At 40.5% G+C, this 23064-nt stretch overlaps 1 protein-coding gene across 4 annotated transcripts; it reads left to right on the top strand.

The window, feature by feature from the left end:
- The first annotated feature begins 1948 nt into the window (after positions 1-1948).
- Positions 1949-22445, top strand: LOC132700741 (collagen alpha-1(V) chain-like). 4 transcript variants are annotated; one of them, XM_060668256.1, is made up of 19 exons: positions 1949-2104; positions 7741-7882; positions 9311-9432; positions 9485-9641; positions 15371-15533; positions 15592-15978; positions 16028-16102; positions 16165-16275; positions 16328-16588; positions 16642-17145; positions 17204-18338; positions 18393-18446; positions 18503-18619; positions 18673-18734; positions 18786-19217; positions 19274-19489; positions 19540-19927; positions 19978-20346; positions 22203-22445. In XM_060668256.1, the coding sequence occupies exons 2-19, from the start codon at positions 7743-7745 to the stop codon at positions 22382-22384; spliced, it is 4875 nt and encodes a 1624-aa protein (XP_060524239.1). In that variant the 5' UTR covers positions 1949-2104; positions 7741-7742; the 3' UTR covers positions 22385-22445. The 4 variants fall into 4 exon arrangements, with proteins under 4 accessions (XP_060524239.1, XP_060524240.1, XP_060524238.1 ...); XM_060668255.1 differs by lacking the exon at positions 1949-2104 and adding an exon at positions 4947-5163 and having other exon boundaries at positions 7768-7882; XM_060668257.1 differs by lacking the exon at positions 7741-7882 and having other exon boundaries at positions 1950-2104.
- Positions 22446-23064: the final 619 nt, after the last annotated feature.

Below are 23064 nucleotides of genomic sequence, written 5' to 3'. Positions count from 1 at the left end.
CTTTATTTGATGAAAATCCATTTATCAAAATAAATAAGAACTAAAAGTTCAGATTTTCACGAAATTATATATTGTCACATGACAATTGTTTCGACAACACCGTGTCTTTATCAAATATTTGATAAAGATACGGTGTTGTCGAAACAATTGTCACGTGAATATATATAATTTCGTGAAAATCTCAACTTTTAGTTCTTATTTATTTTTACACACACATCCGTTGCGAAAATTAGAAACAACGTTATTAATAATTAATAATACGTAAACCGAATGCGGGCAATAATGAGGCGGCGGTCGAGAGCTTGTTGACGTACCGGTTGTTTACAACAAACTCGAGTGTCGATATTACATCGGAATTCGGTGAACCACAACGCGGGAACCAGAAACGCAATATAAATCGGGCGATTAAAGGCGGCCCGACAGCAATAAGGGCCCTTATCTGGGTCACAGTTTACCGAACAATCATTGTTTTGAAATAATTTGACACGCCAAAGACTGTACCGCGATTTACGGGTGAAATAAGCCAGAACTTAAGGGACGTAAGGGAAAGCGCGACTAGAAACGCCAGATATACAGTGCGATTCATAAACAATGGACGATCGCATAACTGGAAGTGCTGGGTGTAAAAATATAATGAAATTTATACTATTACCAAAATTGTTATTTTTAAATAACATTTTTTTAAGTATTTATAAGGAGATATAGAAAAATACCTTGGACTATTTAAATTCAAAATAAGTCGAAAACCGACAGCGTTAGACGGCCATAAAAAACGAAACATTCCTTCAAATTTTCGTCTTTTTTGAATCATAACTCATTTCTCATAAATTCTGATATCTTTTCAAAAAACGATGCCTTGTTTTTCAGAAATTTTGTTCAATATTCTGATTTTAATCGGAAATTCTGACGTATTTTTCATAAACCCACACTTGTCTCTGAAATTCTTTTCCAAGTTAAAAGTTCTGACTTTCGGGAATTTTTCAATTTTTCATAAATTCTGACTTGTTTTTAAGAAATTCTCAAATATGTTTCATAAATTGTGGCTTTTTTTAAAGAAGTTCTGAATTGTCTTTCAGAAATTCTGACTTATTTTTCAGAAATTCTGAGTTGTTCTTCTAAACTTTTGACTTTACATAGAAATTATGACGTATTTTTCAAAAATTCTGACTTGTTTTTCAGAAATTCTGAAATGTTCTTCATAAATTGCGACTTTTTTTTAGAAAATCTGACTTGTTTTTCAAAAATTCTGACTTAGTTTTAATTTTAATGCCTTATACCTAATCTCTTGTAATCTGGAATTTATCTGTCGTTTCGATGTATAGTAAGTGATCGTAGACCTAGGCGTTTAAATATCATTTCTGACAGCTTCGAAAAATGAATTATTAAGAAAGGACAGAACAATGCTTGATAGGTATGATTTGGGTCTTGATTTTAGAGGTAGACATTTTTTTTATTCTAAAAAAGCCCCATTTAGGCGAGACAAACTGAAGCCGCTTTTACACCCGCTCGAAGTATGTTGTGCTGCCTATATAACGAATGTAATGGCGTGTGTCTGGGTCGTCGATATTTGCGACAATATTTATTTTGAGTCGGGACCTCCCGGGGTTCCCTAGAAACCCTTTTAGGGTCCCCCCCAGTGGTCTCGCGTGGCTTGTAATTATAAATTAATAACCTCAGACGTAAGTAATTATATTTGTAATCAGATTTAATGTAAATTATACGCATATATAATATAAATATATCATCAAACGCGAGTTTGTTGTTGCCCTTTTTCCTTCATCCTTCGTCGCTCCCGCATTGGAAGATTGCAAGTCAAGCGCTGTCGGTACTGCGCAGTCCAGAATACCTGAGGTTGTTATTATTATTTATTATTACATGTTTATCAGCCCAAGCGGACGTGGAATGCTCACGACGGGTTTATTGACGTCTCCGGCAATTAGCGATCCCGGCAACTTTGAATTGGTCTGACCCATATTTGTTTCATATTGTTTCTACTACTGCGGCGGGGCGTATTTGCATAACGATAATCCAGTGGCTTACGTGCGAGTCTGCACTGTAGAGTAAAGTTGGTCATCTCGTTGGCTTCGCAGGTTTTGAGGAAATGGTAAGTTGCAAAGATTCATTTTAAAATTCAGAATTCGAATTAAGAGATCAAATATGCTCGTAAATGAATGCAAACGTCATTATTTTTCTCGAGGAAATCGGTGGCGTGCCACCGATGAAAAAAATATCTAGTTAGCCATTAGTGTGCTTTGGAAAACAAACATTGGAAAACTGTACTTTTGACTGTTGCAGTTTTAATGAAATAGTGAGGTGTATATGTTCTCTCGCGAGTACACTGTACTGTTATTTTATCTACTTCTCTGTCTACTAGGATTTTTTATATACATATTTTTTAAATAAAAAAAAAATCGTATAAAACGTACGGGATTTATATAATAATATAACAATCAGTACCATTATTACATTACAAAATTACATCCTATAATGTTGTAGTGTAAGGTACCGTTCGAAGCAGTCACCAATGAGTACGGGTGCAAATATAAAGTCTGTTCATAGATATAAGAAAGTGACCAATTGTTTTTGAATGGGATTATCCAAGGGTGGTCATTAACATACAATACAACAAGATTATTACCTAAAGTTTCGGAATTTAAATTCAGGTAAAATTGTGGTCCGTAATAAAAAATAACTTTATCCCTACCTGTGGTTAACATTCTTTGGTTTGGTATACTACTTAGTTTAAGTTTATTAGTAATCATTCCTATTTCGTGCGTAATACAGCGCGTGTTGAATCGAATTATGCAAAATATGTACTAGTATAGGAAATGCTCCCGCCCAAATGTAGAAAACACTATCCTATTGAGACTAAAGAAGTTATAAACGATGTTTATTTGACTCTCATTGAACGTGGTGCCAGCAAGCAAGCATCTCTAGAAGAAACGGCCACATTGACGAAAATTCCAACGTCAACTGTATGGAAAATTGTGAATAATCCCATTTCAGCGGGGAAAAAAAGAAGCGATGCTGACATTTTCTCGAGTGTAGATGAAAGTGATCAAGATATAACACGGCTTAAAATTTACCAGTTATACGAGGAACAAAGCGTGCCTACATTAGATATCTTAATTAGGAGGCTTGAAAAAGATGAAACCGGTGTTAAATGTGGCAGAACTACCTTATGGAAGTGTATTCAACACATAGGATTTACAGAGAACAGCAAAGGCCAATTATTTACTTGGATGAAGCCTGGTTCGACACTTACGATGAAAAGAGTTGGGTTGACTCAACTGATAAGTGTAAAACAAACGCGCCATCAAAAAGAGGTAAAAGAATAACTATTTTGCATGCTGACTCTAAAAATGGTTGGATTCCAAATGGACTTTCTCTGTCTGAGAAAAATATTCAATATTCTTCTCTGGATTGCCATGAAGACACCACCGCTGATTTATTTGATTTATTGTAAGTTATTACAGTAGACGGTTGACTAAAACCCCTTCCTCATGTGACACAAACGCAACAATCGAAAACCACATGTATAATAACGACATTTATTTCCACGAATATTATACCAAAAAGCGATTAATTGAGGTTCTACAAAGCTTGAACCTACAAAAGGAATACGTCCGTGATAATTATGCAAAAAATCTAGGGCCTACAATTTTAAGACTTCCACAATACCACTGTATATTTAATCCTATTGAACATGTTTGGCACCAGCTAAAATCTGCCATTCGTCGTAACAATGTTTTTCCCCGTGTTAACTCCAATGTCCTCAAACTTATAGAAACCGAAGTTTTTAACATCCCCCCATAAAGTTGGGCAAATTCTGTTAAACATATAGAAAAAGCAGAAAATAATATAGAACAAATAATAATTAGAACAGGCGATAATAGCGATAGTGATACTGATATATTATATGAATGATTAGAAGTAATTTAAGTAGGTAATAAAAATAATTTGTAATTTTATTTTAGATTTAAACATAAATAAATAAATATTGTTTAGTATCTTTCCTAACAAAACCCCAAATAATTAAATTCTAACCAAATTACGGACCTGTTCGGCCATATTTCATTCTTACAGTTTGCCCGGGTCTTTCCTTAATTCGTATCAGTTAGTAACTTTCTTATATCTATGAATAGACTTTATCTGGTATTTGATGGTGTCTTATTGGAGGAGTCACACTTTTATTCAGTTTAGATATCACTGTGCTAAGAAACTCGGTAAAATAGTTTGCCTTTTCAAGGTCATTGCCATTCGGTTTTTTATTTATTAATATTTCATTTATTCGCCTGTTTTTCTTGCTACGATCCAATTTGCTATTTACATATTGCCACATTTTTTGGAGTCAGCATTTTGCAATTGTCTATCTTCGTGCCTATTTTTAGCAGCCCTCAGCAGGAACTTAAGTTTTTTTTCGTATTGCTCCTGTTTAACCAAATCACCTTGATTGTTTTTCCAGGCTTTGTATAATTTGCCTTTATTATTGACTCAATTAATTAGAGCGCCAAAAGCCTCCCAATGAAATGTTTTCAAACCTCGCGAGCTTCGTGAAGCTGCGAATAAGATATTGTACACATGTATAATAGACTGGGTTTTCCATTTTTAAAAAAATACGATGTATGTTAGTGATAGTGTTTTGTTTGTGGAAAAAAACTTGGCTACTAACCCTACATTTGTGTTTTGTGTTTACCTTGATATCTCTGAAAACAAAAAAGTTACAGCCAATTAAAATGTCATCAAGATATATTGATCGGACGTACGAACGTATTTTATTACCCTTTTTTGGCCACTCTGTATATTTTTAAATAATTTTGAATCGTGTATCCTAACAATCTTTACCATTTTCGTATTTGCCATTTTCTGAGATGATGAACGTTGCTCTCCGCCGAGAGTCGGTTTTAATCGACAGCGGAAGATTCCTCCCAAATAGCTTTCGCACATGTTCCAAACCGAACGGCACTTGTTTTAGCCATTAATCCGAATTAACTGTCTATGTTAATTTCGTCGCGTAGATGGCCACCAAATAGGCCAATGATTAGTCAGTGGTGCGATGCCGACGGAGTGAAAATATGCGGGACAGTGATTTTTCGCCCCTCAGGAATCGGGGCCTGTTGGTGATGGTGTCGTTGGCGATGTCGACGGTGTTTTCGCAGCAAGGTGGGGTCGCATGTCAAAATTCACCCGCAGAAACTAACCCTAACTGAGATAACGTTGACGATCATAGGGGAAAATGAATTTAGAATGTATATATGTTATGGAGAATGTAAAAACATTATGTACGAGGGCAGCGCCAAAATTTCCCGGCCTGAATATAAAAGAAACAAAGTAGAGTAACAATTTTTTTATTATTTTTATATTCTTTTGGGTTTTCTGCAAAATAAGCTAAAGCAGCCTCTTTTAACTGAACTCAACGTCGACTATAGGGAGGATGATGATGATGATGATGATGAAGACCGCGCACACTCGACGCGGCGTTGTTTTTGAATAGCCGAAAGGTTTCTAGGACTTCTGCCCCATTCGAAAACATTTGGCCCATTCTTTCACTACAGAATGCGAATCAGAACTTTGGCCGTACACACCATCCAGCCTTACTTTAATAATTTTAGGTGCTAACCCTTCTTTTGTGATAAACTTTATGAATACCGCCATTATCCATTAATAGCATAGATTCTTTATGGGTTAAACAAGAGTGAAGCTATGAACAAAATAATAAGATATTCATATAAAACTAAAGTAACTAAATAAAACAAACAATTCGAACAATTACTCGAACAAAAAAGTACCTAAGTTGAAAATTACATTTGTATTTTTTTTTAATGTGGTAGTCGTTAAAATATTTTCCAACACATAGAGGAATTTCACCATATCCTCGCGTAAAGCAAGTTTCTCTCCTTATGCCGTGATTTTGCAAACTTTGCACCGTTTCTGTTGAATTTTTTTTCCCGAACTTTTAAGTTTTACAAACCCACGTGTTTTTACATCTCCTGAAAGCCTACTTGGTGGATCTTCACTAGTAGCTGTTTTTGATGGGCCTTCAGAAACTTCTGCCTCTAAACCCGCATTTTCTTGATTTTCGACCCAACTTCTAGTAAATAAGAGGTAAATTTTATTTTCTTGCAGTTCAACATAAACATAAAAGCCTTTTTTGTCCATTTGAGACTTTTTCTTATAATAGGATTATAAGAAAGGTATTATAATGTATAATACTTTCTGTTTTTTTAATAATTTCACCAGTTTTCCGATTTATTTTAACGGTTTCTGATATATCTCTGGTCTTTCCATACATGAATTAAAATTTCTTTTTTTTCTACGAAAAACATGATGGCCTCTTTTTAACTTTTTTTTTTATTTTATATGTTAAGGTAACCCACGATTTTCTCTAATTGTACCACATATTCTTGTCTTCCTGGAAAGCAAGGGCTCTGCTAATTCAACACTATTAAAATAGTTATCCAAGTAAACACGGTACCAAATATTTTCATATTTATGTAAAAGATTTATTACGAGATTTTGCAACTTTTGTCCACTTCCGTTGTACAATTTAAAGTTCGTTTTATATGCACTTTGCGATTCGCATAACATTGTGACAAGCGTACCATACTTAGTTAACTTGCCTGGGTTGTAGACTCGGAAACGCAAACAGCCCCGCGGTATCATTGCCTCATCCAATGAAAGATTTCGTTTGGGTTTATAAACTGTGCCGAATTTATTTAAAAAATATTCTGTTATTGGTTTAGTTTTGAAGTGCCGATCTGCGTTTTATGGTGTTTCGTCATTATTACAAAAATGTAATGATTAAATAAAAAATTAACCTATATTTATTCAAAAACTGATAAAAAACCACTTAAAATAAATTGACTGTTTGATGGCACAAAGTTATTCTGTCAAAAAATGTACTACTACGTCAGCGGTTACTGGATTCTAAATAAAAAATGATGTGTTATTACGTCAGCGGCTACTAGATTTCGAACAAAAAATAATGCATTACTACGCCCACCTAATCGTAGATCTTTTTTCCTGATATCGTAACATATAGTTCATTGACATTTGAACTGAGGTGGCTTTTACTTGATGAAAATCCATTTAACAAAATAAATAAGAAATGATATATTTTCACATGGCAATTGTTTCGACAACACCGTGTCTTAAATTTGAACTTTTAGTTCTTATTTATTTCATTGACATTTCATACTTCAGTTTAAGAATAATTATCATTCGAGTTCTTCACAACAGCCACATTGTTTAAAAATGGTCAAGTATGCCTTGATGGCGTATCATCTATGTTTGCAATTGTTTTAATAATGTCCTACATTTGACAACTAACCAAATCTAAATATCTGCAGTGCAAGTTAAATAATTTAAAATATTTCAAAAAAAAATTAAATTAAATTACTGAAATGGGCATAATGTTTCAAGGGTTAAGAGAGGACAAATATATCCGGGTAGAAGCAGAAATAGTCTCACAATAGAAAGAAATTTTGATGAAGACCTCATTTTCTTTAACACTGAAAACTGAAAATGTTGTTTCAGTTGTCAGATTATTTTACATGGCAAGAAGACTTTTGTGTTTAGGATTTTCACATATTGCATAGGGTGTTCGGGATGTTCTGTGCTATATTCAAAAATGTGTTAGGTGTCTCATATTTTTCTTCCGGAATAGCGAACAATCACCCGAGATTTTGCGACGTCATAAAAGCGACATATCTCTTATAATGAAATGATATCCTTTCGAAGTTATGAAGCGGTCCGTTTCAAAATTAGATGCGCCGCAGGCGAGAATCTTCGACCTCTTAAATTCGTCGGAGATCCTGGCGAGTCCACGGGGAATCGAGAAGATCCGCGGCAGATGCTGGGACTCAACCCTCAGCGCCCACAGGTAGGCGACCAATTAATGAAAAAAAAATAGTAGCACGCCATTATTTTTGCTCTCGCCAGCTCTCGGGGGGAAAGTAGGAAAACGGAAATTATTTAAAAAATTGCTAACCGGGCATTTCACGTGGTATGGAACTAAACATGTACCATGCGTTCAATTTATCTTGATAACATTTGAATTCAGTGTAACTTTTTTGTTTTTAGAGATATAAATGCCTGTCTCTTCCTACGAGGGCAGCGCCAAAATTTCCCGGCCTGAATATGAAAAAAACAAAGTAGAGTAAGAATTGTTTATTATTTTTCAATATAATCCCCCTTAACTTCAATACACTTATTACATCTCTTCATCAACAACTCAATCCCACACACACACACACAGAGTTCCGAAAAAGACCGCGCATACTCGACACGGCGTTGTTTTAGAATAGCCGAAAGATTTTTAGGAACCCGTCTTGCACTAACCTTATGCATACCTAAATGATCATACAGGATTCGACGAACACTTGTATCACAAAAGCTTAGTAATTTCTGAGATTTCCTTGACCAACAATATCTTCCGTAATGAACTTCACTGGTCGACCGGGTCTTGAATCATCTTCAATGGACTCCTGCCCCATTCGAAAATGTTTTGCCCATTCTTTCACTACAGGAAAACTTTGGCCGTACACACCATCTAGCCTTTCCTTAATAATTTTAGGTGCTTCTTATGTCAAAAACTTTATGACTGTTCTATACTTAATTTGCGTTATTTGCGACATTTTTTCGGACACGTCTTGTTTAAAATGCGTTCAACAAAAAACTATTTGACGCAAGACTTCAATTTTTATTTTCGCAGCCGACTAAGTTATATATTTAAAAGAAGATAAAAATTTATCGTGATTCTGGACTTGCATCTATGTGAGGCCTGGAAATTTTGGCGCTAACCTCGTACACTCCAGTAATAGAGGAAACTTCCTAATATGTTTGCCTTATTTTCTTCATTTAAAATTTAAAACATTATGATTTCGGCATACCTTATTATCATTTAATACGTTACCGTTTTCTGAAAATTTCTTTGCCAGCCTTGGAAATATCTGTCTGCTCTCTCATTTTAACAATAATTCAACCATCAACGTTGTTTACTAATATGTCAAACATAACAGATCATTTATTAAACACATATATAATATACAGGGTGTTCCATTTAAAAATATATGAAGTTGGTCAGAAAATTGATAGTGTTCTGTTTTATACTTCACTTGGAAAACAACTTGGCAACGAACCCTACATTCTGTTTCTTGTCTAAAAACAAAAAAGTTACATCCGATTAAACCCCTAAAAACGTCGCGATTTACCGAAACCGCGATCGAAGCGCCCCCACCCGAACGTCCATAAACGCGCGAACGTACGGGTCCCGGAGCGGAACCCTGCGGTACACCGGCGACTGTTTCAGCCCCGGGAACGCCGCATACAGGTGGACCAATCAGGCCGAGGTGACTTTGAGTACAGAGCAGAGCTTTCCCGACGGATTCCCCGCAGATTTTTCCGTCCTAGTGGTCGCGAGGACGCTCAAAGGTAATACCGGGACTCGTTTCTCGAAACCTACTCTCGGAATCGCGATTTCAAGGGGCCAGCTATCCGGTGTTCACCCTGTACAGTGACGAAGGCGACGAACAGCTCGTCGTCAACGTCGGTGACAACGTCAGCCTTTACTACGAGGACCTGGACGAGATGCCTGTGGAAGGAAACCACGTGGAATTTGATATATCCAGCTACGACGAGACGTAAGTGGGAAACTATTTCTCGTTCTGTTAATGCGGCTTTTTGACGCGTTCCTTTGTTCGTACGGCCGTCTCGGCGTTAAGTAATTGCGAGCGTACGCCACGGGGATTTTCGCTTTAATTTGAAAACATCGCCATGCCTTACACCGTGTCTTTATCAAATGTAATATTTACAAACTACCTGCTACTATATATACCGAAAAATGACCATAAAACCTTAATTAAAGTTGTGAGAATTTAAGTTCAACAAAGGAGGGGTGTTTAAATCTAATTGATCGTTAAGCAATACATTTGAATGTCTCATTTTGTTAATCTCCATGGCTTCCTATAAATTTAATTTTCTACTTTTTGTGGCTGTATGTAAAATATCAAAATTGTCGTCAAAAATGTGTTTTTCTGTATTTAAGTGTGTAGCATCATTAGAATCCAAACGCTCTTTTATGTTCGTTAATGCGTTTCTTGAAGGATCTACTTGTTTGTCCAATATAAATTTTAGGACAACCTGAAGACCCCTGATTTTTGAGATTTTGGACATTCCGTTTAATTGTTTTTTAAAAATTTTCCTAATGTGTTGTTAGTTCTGAAAGCTATTTTTAAACCACATTTTGACAAATGTTTTGAAACTTTTTCACTGGGTTCTCGTATACAGTGTGTCCAAGATAAGGATGCACAGCATGGGGATCTCGGAAACTATAAGAGATACAGTGTCGGTTAAATTAGACAAAAGTTGCGCATTTTGATACCGAACAAGATCCCGTTTTACAAATTTGAAAATTCCAAGCCGTTCCGGAAATATCCGAGAAAAACCGAAATATTGCGATTTCGTTTTTATTATTTTTTAAAGCTATTTGAAAAGATATGAATAAACGGAAAACACTTTTCCATTGGCACTTTTTAATCTCTCCAAATTGACGTTAACAAATTTTCATTACAGCGTTTCGATTCCATGGAACCACCATCAACTTTGATTTTTCTTATGGGACGGAAAAAAAGTACACACAGTATTAGGTTGTGCTTTTCATTGCGAATTCAACGATGTACGATACAATACGGTTACTTATGTTTTTATCCAGAAAAATAGCTTTTTAATACATTTCTAGTATTTTATTGTAGTAGGCCATGAGATCCGAACGATGAAAGGCAAAAGAAAATGGTTGACAAGTTCGAGTTAATGTGTTTATTTATTTACTAACTCTAACTGTTCATTTAACATAACAACTAAATCCAACAAGTTAATGAAAAACAAATTCTATAACAAATGTTCGAATAAATGACCTCCATTTTCTAGGCATAAGTACGCCCGTCTCACGGTAGACTCGAAAACACGACTTAACATTTCAGGAGTAATTTTATTAAACGCTGCTCGTACTGATTGACGTAATTGTTCCTCGTTGTCAAAACATTCTTTGAATACCTCATTTTTTATGTAGCCCCATAAGAAAAAGTCCAAGGGAGTTAAGTCCGGGGACCTTGGGGGCCAAGGTGTTTCACTGTAAGTCCCAATGTATTTTCCATCAAACCGTTCAGTTAAATATTGGCGAACTTCTCTGGAGTTATGGGCTGGGGCACCATCTTGTTGGAACCAGCAGCCTTGCACAGCGCCTAGCGGTAAATCATCTAAGGCATCTTCTAAATCGTGCCTCAAGATGTCAAGTTACCGCTCGGAAGTTAAGGAATTATTATAGAAAATAGGGCCTATAATCTTGCTACCAAAAATCCCACACCAAATATTAAACCCAAAGCGAACTTGATGTCTGGATAGTCTATTAACACGTGGATTTTGTTGCGACCAATAGTGTGTATTGCGCCTGTTATAAATACCGTTATTGGTCACCATACTTCAGACCAAATCACTTTATATGGAAAATTAAAACTCTCATCACACATATACCACTCACAAAAATGTCTACGTCGTTCGTCGTCACCCGGTTTTAATCCTTGACATATTCTGAATTTGTAAGGCTTAAATTCATTTTTCCTTAAAATAAACTGAGCTGTAGATTTAGCTACCCCATTCTGGTCTTCAATTTCTCTGGTAGAAGTTTGTGGATTTTCGATAACAGATTGTAGAACAATGTATTGGTTTTCTTCATTGGAAGGTTTTTGTCGAGATAATGCAGGCTTCTTAAATGATCCATATTCTTTCAGATTAAATAACAAACGCCGAAAAATACTCTTGTCAGGTTGTCTCCGCTCTGGGTATTTGTTAGAATACATACGCTCGGCTTCCACACAATTTCTTTGGCATCAGATGTAGCAAGACAGCATATCACTTTTCACTTCGTTTGTAAAATTACCTCCCTCCATTGTAGAACAAAATAAATTAGAAAAAGACAACAACAATAAAAATACAAAAACAATAACTAAAGGAATAAACTTATGATCGACTGATAACAAAGACAAATAACATTAATGTGTCATTGAAATTGACTGGATGTCATTTTGTCATGGCCTACTCCATTTAAATGCTGAAATGTATTAAAAATCCATTTTTCTGGATAAAAACATAAGTAACCGTATTGTATCGTACATCGTTGAATTCGCAATGAAAAGCACAACCTAATACTGTGTGTACTTTTTTTCCGTCCCATAAGAAAAATCAAAGTTGATGGTGGTTCCATGGAATCGAAACGCTGAAATGAAAATTTGTTAACGTCAGTTTGGAGAGATTAAAAAGTGCCAATGGAAAAGTGTTTTCCGTTTTTTCATATATTTTCAAATAGCTTTAAAAAATAATAAAAACGAAATCGCAATATTTCGGTTTTTCTCGGATATTTCCGGAACGGCTTGGAATTTTCAAATTTGTAAAACGGGATCTTGTTCGGTATCAAAATGCGCAACTTTTGTCTAATTTAACCGTCACTGTATCTCTTATAGTTTCCGAGATCCCCATGCTGTGCATCCTTATCTTGGACACACTGTATATGTAATTGTTTTAAATTGTTCGTGTTCTGTATTAGAGTTTACTGTTGTCTGGATTTGTTTTTTATTTATAATTTTATCTATAACGGATTGTAGCCGTTGTTCAGTGCAATTTGTTTAATGATATTAAGTTCTTTGCCGTAATTTTCTGTTGAGAGTGGCGTATTAAGAAGTCTGTGTATAAAAGAGTGAAATGCAGCTATTTTGTGTGTATAGGGGTGATTTGAGCTGTTATGTATGGCTGTGCCCGTGTGTGAAGATTCATGATAAATGGAAAATTTGTTTTGCGTTTTCGTAATAGGAGTTATCCTGTTCAATCTCGCTAGTGAATTTTATACGATTATGTAATGAGTTAATGTAATTTAAAAAAGAATTCAATTGTCTGTCCCTTCCAACAAAGCAAGCAAAGACATCATCGACGTATTTATACCACCATAGAAAACTTTTACTTAAAGAATATTCTCCAAATTATCCCATAATTAAACCTTCTTTAGAGTTGTAAATTTGTCCATTAAATTCAAAATAATTTTGGTCTAAAGATACTATTAAGCGATCTAATAATTTGTTTTTCACCAGTGGGTTAACCTGTTTCCAAGTGAGGGTGAAATCTACTAAATCTATCACATCCATAGGTAGAATACTGGGAAATAAGTTTTGTACATCAAAAGACAATAGTCTTGCTTTCGAAGAGATTTTGATATCTTTAATTTTGTTGATTAATTCAAAAGAATTTTTTAATTAAGGTTTTATGGTTATTTCGATAAATATTCATGAAAATCTGAACTTTTAGTTATTATTTATTTTGATAAATGGATTTTCATCAAGTAAAAGCCACGTCGCCACAATATTTTTTACCTAAGTAATGCTTGTCCACGACTTTCCGCAAATAAACAATAGCCCTGGTTCCGTTAAATAAACACCAATAAACAGAAAATACTCATACTCCCGCGCTGGAAGCTACAATTAAAGTCTAGTGAACTATTCGCTAAGTGAAGTGACATTTATAATTTAAGTTTCCCACACAAATTTTACATACCGATCGCACGAACTTTGGTGGTTTTTACAGTTTTTATATTAATACCTTGCCAAAGCCAACCATTTTCAACCATTTTCAAATATCGACGTCTCATCATTACATTCAAAACAAAATTTAAAGTTGGCAGCTGCTTCTTCTTGCTTGTACGATTTTAAATATTTAATTCTCTTAAAAGCCTTATCTTTGGATGATTTTTCTTCCAATTAAAGTTTTTTTCTTTAAATAAATGATCCATTGCAAAAGTTAAATAAGCATCATAATATTTTAAAATTGTGTTTATTCCGTTGTTTGCACGTCATGTCCGATAATACGTCTCTCTCTGTCCAACGTACACAGTTAAAAGGAGACAACAATAGCAGAACCAATCGGAACGATAAGCAAATAGGTTTAATGGCAACGGGTAAATACAGTTATTATTTATACTTTTTTCGTATTTACAAAATTTACAAAAAAAAAAAATTATCGAAAAATTATCGAATTTTCGAAGATCGTATCAAGGTACAGTGAAAACTCCCTATAGCGAAACTCTGGGGCTCTCCTTACCCTAATAAAAAAAAAAATCTCTAGATGATAAAGTTGCTTAAATTCGGGAGATAGAACGGGGAGAAAAGAAAAGTGAAATGGTCATTATAATGACAACATGCAGAGAAACTAGTTTTCAATTTTAAGTGAAACACTTAAAAAAAATTATTCATTCTTAAAGAAATCAGTGGCGTGCCGCTGACTGTGTATGGGCAAATAATATTTTGGTTGATGTAGTCGCCGCTGCATTAATCGAGAACTCCTTTTTGTGAAAAAACAAAAAACTAGTTTTTAGTTACCAATCAGTGTCCTTCAGGAAAAACTTTTTTGAAGATTGTTCTTTTTACTTTTACAGTTTTAATATCGTAACAACAAGATAAATAATAATAAACGATTCTAATTTTAAAAAAAGGAAACACTACTTACTATTAATAATTTTTAACAAAATTGCCTGTTAATAGGTTAATAACAACCTTTTTGAGAAAAAGTAGGACATAGAAACTAGATGAGTTGTTTAAAGTGTCCTCCACTTGAAAAATACACGCGTCATCTGTTTTCCATTTATACCTCCAGTGTTTGATAATAGACCACCGGAAGCTCTTATACGATTCTTCATCTCCTCTACAGTATTAACTGACTAAGACTAAGATGCCCCCATAAGAGAAAGTCCAAACTATTTAAATCTGGAGCTCCAGGCGGCCATAGCTAAGGTGAACAACAAATCTCGAGGAAGTAACTAATTTGATTGATTTTCATCAATAGAATTTAAGACTGCTGGAGTTCTTACAGTCCGATGCAAAAATTTCAAATATACACCTCAGAGTTTACGTACTTCGTATTCGTACTTCAATTTTTTGAAGATAGCTTTTAGTAAGAAATAATGATAATGCAGGGCAGAGGTTAAATCAGTGGCGTACCATCAATGTCTGCCAAAATTGAAATGCGAAATTCCACACGCCCGCCACTGGTGTATTTAAAAAAAAAATCGGTACACTAAATAAATCCTCAAATTTCATTAACATATCTAAAGCGGTATTAAACATATTAAAAACTTAACTTAAAAGTACTAAAAAATCTCCCCCTTAAATATTGACATTAAATTAGAAAACACCCTGTATATGTATAATATCACATGTATGCGGTATTGTTACTTTTATTTTACTTCGAAAAAATCACTTAATATCGCGTAAAGACGGCGCTTATCTGCCGAAGACGAGCTCATAGACGCCGATATTTCACTCCCGGATTTCAGATGGCACCGCTTAGCGTTCAGCGTCAAGGGAGATTCGGTCACTCTGATATACGACTGCGACACCACAGTCACCAAATCGCTCGCCAGGGAGCCCGCCTCGAGGCTAAGCAACCTGGGGGTCGTTACCGTGGGCTACCAGTTGTTTACTGACAGACGGTTCAAAGTAAGGATTACGCGTGACGTAATCGATAGCCGCGTTTTCCCCTAACTTCCATCCCCAGGGAGACCTGCAGCTGCTAATGATAGCGTCGACCCCGGACGAGGCGTACGAGTTGTGCAAGACACACGCTCCGGATTGTCTCTCCGAAGAAGCTTACGCTCACGTGCCGCTTAATTTTACCGCCGCGCGGGAGGCGGCGGCGATCCCCGTCCCCGGGGACGATCTTGAAGGTACAACGGTTGCGTACTACGACGAGATGACCCAAATCGTTTACAACGACACCGTCGGAGTAGAGCCGTCGCCTTCCCGGTGTCCCCCGGGACCTAGGGGATATCCCGGACCACCTGGAACACCCGGACCGACGGGACCGAAGGGCGAACCCGGAAGAGACGGTTTGGCGGGCGCGGCAGGCCTCGCCGGACCCCCCGGTCACGTCTACGTCATTCCCGTGAGTCCAAACTCGCCATGGTCGGCAAAGTAACGCGTTTCGGTTTCAGATGACGCCTCAGGGAGACACCAAAGGCCCCGACGACCACGCCGAGACTTTCCGGCACATGCTCGCCCAACACATGGTAATAAACCACCTCCTTGTATTCTTCACTTTGCCAATCAGCAATTCGCATCTATTTTAAAGATCTCGATGCGGGGAATCGAGGGACCGATGGGACTGACGGGCGTGCCGGGACCTCAGGGACTCACTGGTCCGGACGGCGCCAAGGGCGAACCCGGTGAAGTCGGCGAACCGGTAAGTCGGGCGCCGTATCTCTGAAAGTCGTGATACGTCATTGATTACGTAGGGTCCCACAGGTCCGATCGGTCCTCCGGGGCTAACGGGACGCCAGGGACGCCGGGGCTATCCCGGCAGGGACGGCGATAGGGGATCAAGTGGTCCCACTGGCTCCAAGGGCGATTCCGGCCTTATAGGGATGCCGGGCGTGCCTGGGGACAAAGGGGACCGAGGACTGCCGGGTACACCGGGCGAAAGCGGTCCGCGCGGTCACCACGGCATACAGGGCGAAGACGGCGCCCCAGGTGCCGCGGGATCCGCCGGCGAAATGGTTGTAACTTCTCTTTATCTGGTATTGACATCGAAATTGTCGCGTTTCTTTAGGGCCCGAGGGGTTTTACTGGCCCCAGGGGCTTTCCAGGGCTTCCGGGTCCTCCCGGGATACCCGGGGCGGAAGGTCCGATCGGAAACAAGGGCAATCAAGGTCCGCCAGGCGAACACGGGTCGCCCGGTCAGACGGGACCCGTGGGTGCGATCGGTGCCCCGGGTCCTTCGGGCCTTATGGGTCCTCCGGGAGTCGCTGGCCCTCAAGGCAAACCGGGTATTCCTGGACTGCCTGGCGCGGAAGGTCTGCCGGGGGCAGGCGGCAAACCCGGGTTGCAGGGACCGAAAGGAGAACGGGGACCGATAGGGCCCGTCGGACCTGCCGGTTTCCCGGGAATTAGAGGATCCAAAGGCGCAGAAGGGAAAAGAGGAACGATTGGCGACAAAGGCGACAAAGGCGAGAAAGGATTGGAAGGCGAAAGAGGCGAAACAGGACCGAAAGGCGATGCCGGGCAAAGGGGACCCCAGGGACCCACCGGAATTGAAGGACCCGAGGGACCTAAGGTAATTTTACATCGTTTTGCATAATTTCAGTATAATTAACTTAAGTGCCGTGTACAAGGGATCGGAGGGACCGACGGGCGAGACCGGACAGTCTGGACCAGCGGGCGAAAAGGGCAAAGAGGGTGCGCAGGGATTTCCCGGTTATCCAGGATCCACTGGAGAAAAGGGAAACAAGGGAGACGCGGGCAAAGAGGGAGCTGTAGGTGAAAAAGGAGATAGAGGCCACCCGGGCCCACTTGGCGAAAGGGGCGAAGCGGGACCGAGGGGCTTTAGGGGATTACGTGGTAGAAGGGGACGCGATGGCTTCCGAGGACCGAAAGGCGACACGGGGCAGCCGGGACCCGCCGGTCCCCAAGGCGATACCGGCCCTCCGGGAAGCGAGGGTCCTAGGGGATTCCCTGGGGCGACCGGTCCTCCCGGAAACGACGGCAAGGGTGGAATTCCGGGGCAACCCGGAGAAAGAGGTGCGCCCGGAAAAACGGGTCAACCTGGTCCGGTAGGCTTGCCGGGTGTGGTAGGACCGCCGGGACCCATAGGAGAGGTGGGACCGATAGGGGAAGCTGGACCCGTCGGTCTGCCAGGACGTACCGGCGAATCTGGACTTCCGGGTGAACCTGGCAAAGATGGTGTACCCGGAATCCCAGGTTCTGAAGGAAAAGATGGCATTCCGGGTCTTCCGGGACCTCAGGGGCCACCAGGAGAAATGGGACCAGTCGGAATCCCTGGCGCGGGCGGATTGAAAGGAGACGTCGGCCCGATGGGAACTCCCGGGGTACGAGGCGATAAAGGGGAGCCGGGAGAAACGGGAGCGGAAGGACCCCCGGGGCCCCAAGGAGGGCAAGGACTTCCGGGTCCCCCCGGTTCGGCGGGCGCTAAAGGAGAACGTGGAGAGCCGGGACCCATAGGAGTGGCTGGTCGGGACGGACCGTCAGGTCCCAGGGGACTCTCAGGAGCACCGGGTCCCATCGGACCGCCGGGAGAAGACGGTGACAAGGGTGAAATGGGAGCGCCCGGCGAAAAGGGCTTCAGGGGATTGAAAGGGGAGCAGGGGCCGGTGGGAAACGTCGGTCCGCCAGGATTAAGAGGAGAACCGGGCGCTCCGGGACCGATCGGCGAGAAAGGACGGCCGGGCGAGATGGGCAAACTGGGGTTCAAAGGAGAAGACGGGCCTAGGGGACTGCCCGGTCCTCCAGGTATGACCTTGGTTGGTTTTATTTTTGGAAAAATGTAAAGAATTGCTGTGGTAGGGATAAGTGGAGCGCAAGGACTGCCAGGGCCACCGGGAGCTAAAGGAGAAATGGGTATGTCAGCGTAACCACCGAATTCCCGATCTCTTAAAGCTGAAATTCGTTTGTAGGCGACGCGGGTCCGATAGGGCAGATCGGACCTGCGGGACCCATTGGAGAACCCGGTCAGAAAGGCGCCGACGGGACGCAAGGCCCACCTGGAGCCCCGGGTCTGACGGGTCCTCAAGGTATGAAAATTGCTCGTGGCATATGTAAGGGCTTAACTTCTGTTACTTTGCAGGGCAGAAGGGGCACGACGGACTGCCGGGTATCCCGGGTCCACCGGGAACCGAGGGGAAACAGGCACGGTTTAAAAGCACGCCTTTCGTCGATAATTACAATTTAATGTTACAGGGCGAGGCTGGACCGCAAGGCGCGAAAGGAGAAGACGGCCGCTCTGGACCGCAAGGTCCGACCGGCCCGAGGGGTCTTCCGGGAGCGGACGGTCCAAAGGGACCCGCAGGATCTCCAGGTTTTCCGGGACCTCCGGGCGAACCTGGACCGCAGGGATCGAAAGGCGAACCGGGAACTCACGGCGAGCCGGGAAAAGCCGGTCCGGTCGGCCCTTCCGGAGAACAAGGTCCCCAAGGTCCTGTCGGGCCCTCGGGACCTTCGGGAAAACCGGGAATGGATGGGCCTCCCGGGGCGGAAGGAGTTTCCGGCAATTCTGGAGAGAAAGGCGACAAGGGAAGTAGTGGCGCTACAGGTTCTCGGGGCAATCCAGGTCCCGACGGTCCCGCCGGACCCGTGGGACCGCAGGGCCTTAGAGGATCGCCGGGGGCAGCGGTACGAAAACGACGACAGTCTTTTACAAGCGGGGGATAACGTGCGGTTCGTGTTAGGGCGAGAACGGACCACCGGGAAAACCGGGACCTGCGGGCGCGGCCGGCGCTTTAGGAGAGACGGGACCCCGGGGCCAGAAAGGCGACAGGGGACGCAGGGGACCGAAAGGGCACGCGGGGGCCGTCGGACCGGCGGGACCTAAAGGCGACGACGGAGAGCGCGGCGAACGGGGCGAAAAGGGGGACCCCGGACCCGAAGGACCCAAAGGGAACCCGGTAATTGGCAGCAGATAAACGTTTACAGTTTAAGTAAGTCAACGTTTCAGGGCGCGACGGGTCCAGAGGGCCCCAAAGGAGACGGCGGGCCTCAGGGTCCTCCCGGGGAAGAAGGGCCCGCGGGTCCCAAAGGATCGGTGGGTCCGGCGGGGCCGAAAGGCGAGCCCGGTCCCGTAGGCCCCGCGGGACTTTCGGGCCCGCCGGCCGATATGCCGCTCGTGCCTCCCGAGTTACTCCTGCAGCTGCAGGGGTCGACGACGAAGGGTCGCACCAAGCGCGACGTCGTCGACGAGCTCGACGTCAAGTTCCTCGACATGTACTCGACGATTTACGCGCTGACGCGTGAACTGGAGGGAGAACGGAACCCCACGGGTCGCAGGGAGAACCCGGCGAAGACGTGCGCCGACCTCCACCGCGGTCATCCCCACCTCGAAGACGGTACGTCTCCGCGGAGTCGAAGCTTCGAGTTGTTTTCTTCTTTTCCCCAGGTTGGTACTGGATCGACCCGAACCTGGGGGCGACGGACGACGCGATCCGCGCATTCTGCAACATGACGGCGGGGGGCGAGACGTGCGTGTATCCGGACGAGGCGAACGCGCACGCGCCGAAAGCGTCGTGGAAGAGGGCGTCACGAGACGCCACCACGTGGTATTCCGGTTTCCATGGAGGCTCGAGGGTGACGTACGACGGGGTAGGGGCGGCTCAGATCAAGTCGCTGCGGCTGTTTTCGCACGCGGCGCGTCAGAACTTCACGTACGTGTGTCGGAATTCGGCAGCGTGGCGTGACTCGAGTACCGGAAGCCACGCCTCCTCCATCAAGCTGCTCGGCGACAACGGGCAGCGGTTCGGGCACGCAGGTAAGGGGGGCGGGTGGTAAAAAAAACGTCCGATACACCTCGGAAGACGGCTTTTGAGGCTCAAAATGGCTTTTGAGGCTCAAAAGTATTTTTTGTATGTTTCGAGTTTTTTTTTTTTTTTTTTTGACACATGTAATATATTCTTAAGTGCGGAAAAATAAATAATTTCAGAGCAAAAAATTATTTTTTTTATGCGTGGGATAATATGGGTTGACAGGAAACTACTTCTGGTAATTTAAAGTGAAAACCTTTAAAGTTCCATAAATACATTATAAATTGTACCTTTCCTTTGAATTAAAGCAAATGCTAAAAAAAAATTCTACGCTGTCAGGCTTAAATGCTAAGAGGTCCTTGCATAAAAATTTACCTGGCCCTGAAGTATTACTGTTTTATATATTGTGCCTTTTCTTTCAAATTTAATGTTAAAAAAAATGTCGATTTTATGAGGTCATTTAAAGGCCTTAAAAATCAGTATTTTATAAGTCTTGCTTTTAATGTTCAAGAAATAAAATAATCTTGGATTTAAGTTTAAGCCATTGAAAGGCCTATAATTTTCAGGGCCTTCAAATAGTCGACATTTTATAAATTATTGTCCTTTTTGTTTCAATTTAATTTAAAAAAAAATAAAACATTCTTGGATTTTAAGTCTAAGATATCTCGCCTAAAATTCTCAATGTTTTACTGATCAATATCTTATAAATTGTATAAATCAATAAAATCAATACCTACCTTATAATCTGTATAAATTTTAAGTCTCAGCCTTATCGGTACCTCTCTGAAATTTTTAAAGCATTTAAAAATCAATATTTTATAAATTGTGCTTTTTCTATCAACTTGATGTTTAAAAAAAAAAATAATAATAATTTTAAGTCTAATACATATGGGATCGTTCAAAGACATCGATATCTCGCCGAAAGTTTTCTAGGCCTTAAAAGGAATCAACGTTTTATAAATTGTGCTTTTTCTTTCAATTTAATGTTTGGGAAATTAGTATATTGTGAATTTACGAACACACGGATCTATTAAACTAAAATAACTTTATTAATAATGAATACACTGATTTTAAATTAACACTCTCTCTCATGTTAGGTTAGGTTCTATTATACAACGTTTCCTCTTCTTCTTTTATAGTGGATAAATGACAAGTAATCACAACATAGTAATCTTGGATTTTAAGTCTAAGCGCTAGGATGTTATTTAAACGCCTTATCAATATTTCGTTTGTGAAGCCTTTAAAAATCAACATTTTATAAATTAAGAGGTCATTAGGCCTTTAAAATTAAAAACTCAGCATTTCATAAATTGTGCTTTGACTTTTAATTTAATGTTCAGGAGAATAAAAAAAATGGATTTTAAGTTTAATACCTTATCAATCCCTCGCTTAATTTTTTAAAGCCTTCAAAAAAAACAACCTTTTTTTTTTCTAATTTTGCTTTTTCTTTCAATTTAATGTTTAGGAAAAGAAAAAAATCTACGATTTTAAATCTATTATGGGGTAAGCCCTTATGAATATCTACCGAAAGTTTTCAAGGCTTTTACGGATAAACATTTTATAAATTGTGCTCTTTCTTTCAATTTAATGTTCAAGAAAATAAAAAAATCTTGGATTTTAAGCCTAAGACTTGTGAGGTCATTTAAAAGTGTTATCGATACCTCGCCTAAAGTGTCGAAGGATTTTAAAGATGAATATTTTATGAAATATGCCTTCTCTTTCAACTTAGCGCTTAAGAAAGATAAAAAACTTTCGACTCCAAGTATCGGACCTTATAAGAAAGGTATATATCGCAAAAAAGAAGAAAAATATATCAAAAGTTATTCTCTGCTAGTTAGTGGCGCACGTCACCTGTTGCTTTTAGGTGTCAAGCCGAGAGTTCTCATCGACGGATGTCAAACGCGGCGAGGGGACAGCGAGACCGTGTTTGAAATAAGCACGACCAAGAAAATCGAACAGCTGCCAATCATTGACTTCCTTCCCGCGGATTACGGGAATCCAGACCAAGCTTTCGGGTTCGTCGTCGGCCCGTTGTGCTATAAATAAATTCTGTATAAGCTGTTAATAAACAATGCGTCTCGACACCGACTAGGGCAGTTTTCATTCTTCCTCGTGTTGCATGCAGTCCTCTTGTGGTCTGTGAAAAGTTATCTCTGCTTATTCCGTGCTTTAACAGTGACGATTTAGGAAGATCCCGAGAATCTCGTAAACCTAATAGGATTGCCGAATCCCATAACACATAAGTTCGCCAAAATTATCGATTCGTGGTCGCTTGTACCGTAAGCGGCGAAGTCATCTAACGGTTTTTGTGTATTCTGTCAATGCATTTGAAGGCGTATTAAACCGTTGTATTTGTTGTGAGTAGTGCGTTTATGTTTGTGTTAATTGTAGTTCTGTAAAAAAAACTTGGACAAAGCAGTGTTTTTAAGGTTTAACAAATACTTTAAAATTGTATGTGCTTGAGTGGCGAGAACTGAGAAAAACAGTATTTTTAACCTTAAACAAAGACTTAAAAGTTTTCTGTTCGTGCTGCTTATTAGCGGTGTTATTAGTTAGGAGGTAAGCTCAAAATATTACACATAATAATATAGGTAAATGTAAAAAATTCATTTCTTTTACCTTTTTCAGCGGGATAAGTTACATCAAAAAATAGTTAGGTAGGTTAGGTTAGCAAGTTCTCGAAAATGTAGTTTTCATCGCTTTCCCAAAGGGAAAGATCTAATATC

The sequence above is a fragment of the Cylas formicarius genome, unplaced genomic scaffold, assembly GCF_029955315.1.
Source record: "Cylas formicarius isolate icCylForm1 unplaced genomic scaffold, icCylForm1.1 PGA_scaffold_4__25_contigs__length_36172078, whole genome shotgun sequence".
Lineage (NCBI taxonomy): Eukaryota > Metazoa > Arthropoda > Insecta > Coleoptera > Brentidae > Cylas > Cylas formicarius.
This window is presented reverse-complemented; position numbering and strand designations above follow the sequence as displayed.

Excerpts from the sequence above, each read along its gene's own strand:
- LOC132700741 (XM_060668255.1), top strand. The coding sequence starts at position 5,076 with ATGCGGGACAGTGATTTTTCGCCCCTCAGGAATCGGGGCCTGTTGGTG. Across the intron at positions 9,642-15,370 it reads ATATCCAGCTACGACGAGAC|ATGGCACCGCTTAGCGTTCA; the intron begins GTAAGTGGGAAA and ends CCCGGATTTCAG. Across the intron at positions 19,218-19,273 it reads GAGGATCGCCGGGGGCAGCG|GGCGAGAACGGACCACCGGG; the intron begins GTACGAAAACGA and ends GGTTCGTGTTAG.